At 42.3% G+C, this 3747-nt stretch overlaps 1 protein-coding gene across 1 annotated transcript; it reads left to right on the top strand.

Moving 5' to 3' along the window:
• Positions 1-1009: 1009 nt before the first annotated feature.
• Positions 1010-2732, top strand: LOC137323248 (C-X-C chemokine receptor type 2-like). Its single transcript, XM_067986738.1, has one exon. It carries the CDS (start codon positions 1010-1012, stop codon positions 2087-2089), a length of 1080 nt encoding a protein of 359 aa, XP_067842839.1. The 3' UTR covers positions 2090-2732.
• The last annotated feature ends 1015 nt before the right edge of the window (positions 2733-3747 follow it).

The raw sequence follows: 3747 nt of genomic DNA, 5'->3' as shown, positions 1-3747 counted from the left end.
GCAGACTGTTATTTTCAGCAAATAATAGGTACCGGCTACCTTTAAGAGATTTTTAAGAAACAGCCTGCCTTTAAGAGATTGGGGGCTCCCCCTGTTGATGGAAAGTATGAATTGCATGGAATCCTCATTCAACGTTGATTCGGAATGTTGATTGCAGGTAAGTCCTCAGGCCTGACGAAAGTCTCGTCCTGCGTGCGCAGGGACCATTGGGTGCAGGGTAATAGCGGATCGCGCTACCCCCGCCCAATAATAGGCCCTATCCAATTTTTTTTCCCCCCTCCCACTTTGTTCCTAAACTTTGGTGACAAGACAAACCTTAATGAGAAGACACAGAACTTTGATACTTTACTACTGAACTGGAACTGAGGGTTGTATGTGCTCCTTGCTCACTTTGCTTCTCTTAAATCATTAAAGAAAGTATGTTGCGAACCACCAATTGTATTATCGGGTAGAGTAACGTACATATTGAGTGACTTGCTCCATGCTCGCTATGTGCTCTTTTTGACCCATTAAATAAATAATCACTTTGATTAATGAATCCACTGCTCCAGGGCGGCATTCTTTGTCTGAACTATTGTCCCGGTCCACGAATCTCTGGGAACGACCCAAATTTCCTACACCTGTAAAGCAGTTTGAAAATGAAAGAGGATTGTTTGTTGAGAGTAGTTGTGTCATTTGCAGCACTGACAAGCTCAACATTTAATCAAAGTTGTCACGTGACACTTTGGGAAGTGGAGCAGGTGCGAAATCCCCAGTATTGTTGCAAGAGTGGGGAAGACAATGGTACTTTATTTTACAAGATTCACACAGTATTATTGATAATGTGTATATGCTTTACACCAAAGATGCTTTTTATATCCTTGGAAAGCCAGTTATAAGTGCCAGAAATAATCCACTGTAAATGCTCCCTCAATATTCAGAGTACATGCCTCGTCTAATAGCACTGGTCTGGTATCATAATTTGGCTTTATTCTCATTCTTTGATATACTTTCTGTTTGTTTTCAGAAAATGGAGGCTCAAATGCTGAAATTTAACAATTTGGATGACCTCGCCGACCTGCTTGAAAATTATACCGATATGGAAGAGTATGATTATGATCCAGACATGTCTCCCTGTACACCCATTGTAACTGAGTCGATCAACACTGTACTGGCTGCTGTCTATAGCCTGGTGTGTTTCCTCGCTGTGACAGGGAACATGATCGTAATGATTGTCATACTTTACAATCGACGCACAATCTCGTCCACAGACATCTACCTGCTTCATCTGGCAGTAGCCGATCTCCTCTTTGCCGTGACCTTGCCCTTTTGGGCAGTGGATGCCATATCTGGGTGGGTGTTTGGTGATGCCATGTGCAAGATTATCAGCCTGTTACAGGAAGTTAACTTTTACAGTGGGATTCTGTTGCTGGCTTGTATCAGTATCGACCGCTATCTGGCCATTGTCTACTCTGCTCAGGCTCACAAGCACAAGAGACCATTTCTAATCAAGCTGGTCTGTGCTGCTGTCTGGGTGCTGGCCATTGCTCTATCTTTACCTATTCTGTACAAGGGCGAATATATACCACCCAGTTCCAACAGAACGATGTGTTATGAGATACTCGACGGTGAATCGGCTGAAACATGGAGAGTAATCACCAGGTTTTTGCGACACTTTATTGGGTTCCTCATCCCTCTGGTTGTCATGATCTTCTGCTACAGCGTGACAATCCAGAAACTGTGTCAAACGAAGGGATTCCAGAAACAGAAAGCCATGAAGGTCATCATAGCAGTAGTGCTGGCTTTTCTCATTTGTTGGCTGCCGCACAATATTACTGTGTTCGTCGACACGCTGATGAGGAGCAAATTCATTGATGAGACTTGTGACATGCGCACTCATATCGACAGGGCTCAGTTTGCAACCCAAAGTTTGGGATTCCTGCACAGCTGCATTAACCCAATCTTATACGCATTCATCGGGGTGAAATTCAGGAGGAACCTGGTCAAACTCTTGGTCAAGAAAGGAATCATCAAACAAAGTGCAGAGTCACAGTACGGGAGATCTGCATCGTCCTCCTCTGTATCTAGACTTACTTCAACCACAATGTAGACTGCTTGTGTTAGAGATAGTTCAACCAATCAGTAAGATGCCAGATTAAAAATATTAATAAATGAAAGGAATGAGCTATTTAAGACCTAATTGATTGATTAACAGTGCTGTGTAAGTTACAGGTCTGAACACAGTAAATAAGCAGTTACTGGATGGTAAAATGTGTTGGTCAGAAAATAAAGATTGAGTTCTTTCAGTGTGGTCCTTGAGTTTTGAGTTCCCTCCCCCATAATGAGGTGCCCACCGTTGCATTATCAACCCCATACTGTTCTGATTGCTAAAATTCTGAGCACAGACTCTGCTTTGTTGCTTCCAAATGATACCCGTATTATTCAGTCACAGAATATTCATTTGCTTCGCAGTTTCACCCCTGAATGTAGTGGAATTGCATTGGACACAACTATGGAACTGTTTTGGACATTTCTTCGTTCATACCATTCTCAGAATAATGACTGGGAACCAATTTTCCAACCCGGGTCTAAGTGTCACTGAGACTGCAGTGTGTGGACTGATGGTCTCGTCAGCACAATGAAGAACTATATACCAGGAGGACAGCTCATAAATAACATTTCAACACACTCCCTGTTCATGAAGCATGTAAATAGGGGGCCACTAATCCTTGCAGCCTATAAACATTGCAAGTGCACAGCTCAAATTCTATTAAGGGCCATTTTGTTTTAATTCCAGACCTGATCTGCAGACTTTTTGTATTATTAATTTGTCCCAATTTCTCGCCGTTTTCCTTGGGTCAGCTGCTGTCTCAACTATTCACATATTCTTTGTTTCTTTAATGTTTCTCTCTATTAGCTGACTGAGATAATCTTTTACATTATGAAATAAACTCCTGCTTTTCTATTAAGCAGCTTACAGCTCACTCAACACATTTTTAAAATTTGTTTTTGGGATGTATGCAACACTGGCAAGGCCTTATTTATTGCCCGTCCTTAGCTGCCCTGACTTACGCCTGAGGCTCTGTCTGGTAAGAATGGTTGTATGTGATAATTTCTAGTTGCCTGTGTATCGAGTAAGGGTTCCTTGTTGTGATCCCTGAGCTTAGTTTATCTAAGTATTAAGTAGAAAAGGGTATACTCTAGATTGTAAGGGGCGTGAGGTCCACTTACAGAAATGGCTGGTGACACTAAACCTGAGAAAATATCTAGCGCAAATAGTGAAAGGAATAAATACAAACAAAAGCAGAGAAGAAAAAAAACATTCGAAAGATTAAGAGAGAGTGTGAAAAAAGTTGCTAGTCCACCAGAGAGTAATAGAAAGAAGAAAAAAAGAAAGACTTACATTTCTATAGCGCCTTTCATGACCTCAGGATGTCCCAAAGTGCTTTACAGCCAATGAAGTGCTTTTTGAAGTGTAGTCACTGTTGTAACGTAGGAAACGCCGCAGCTAATTTTGCGCACAGCAAGATCCCACAAACAGCAATGTGACAATGACCAGATCATCTATTTTGTGGTGATGTTGGTTGACAAATAAATGTTGGCCAGGACACTGGGGAGAACTCCCCTGCTCTCCTCCATGGGATCTTTTACGTCCACCTGAGAGGGCAGATGGTGCCTCAGTTTAACATCTCATCCGAAAGACGGCACCTCTGACAGTGCAGCACTCCCTCAGCACTGCACTGGAGTATCAGCCTGGATTTTGTGTTC

Source organism: Heptranchias perlo, chromosome 7 (assembly GCF_035084215.1).
Source record: "Heptranchias perlo isolate sHepPer1 chromosome 7, sHepPer1.hap1, whole genome shotgun sequence".
NCBI classification, from domain to species: domain Eukaryota; kingdom Metazoa; phylum Chordata; class Chondrichthyes; order Hexanchiformes; family Hexanchidae; genus Heptranchias; species Heptranchias perlo.
This window is presented reverse-complemented; position numbering and strand designations above follow the sequence as displayed.

What these genes read in the sequence shown, in the direction of transcription:
- LOC137323248 (XM_067986738.1), top strand. Translation starts at nt 1,010, where the DNA reads ATGGAGGCTCAAATGCTGAAATTTAACAATTTGGATGACCTCGCCGAC.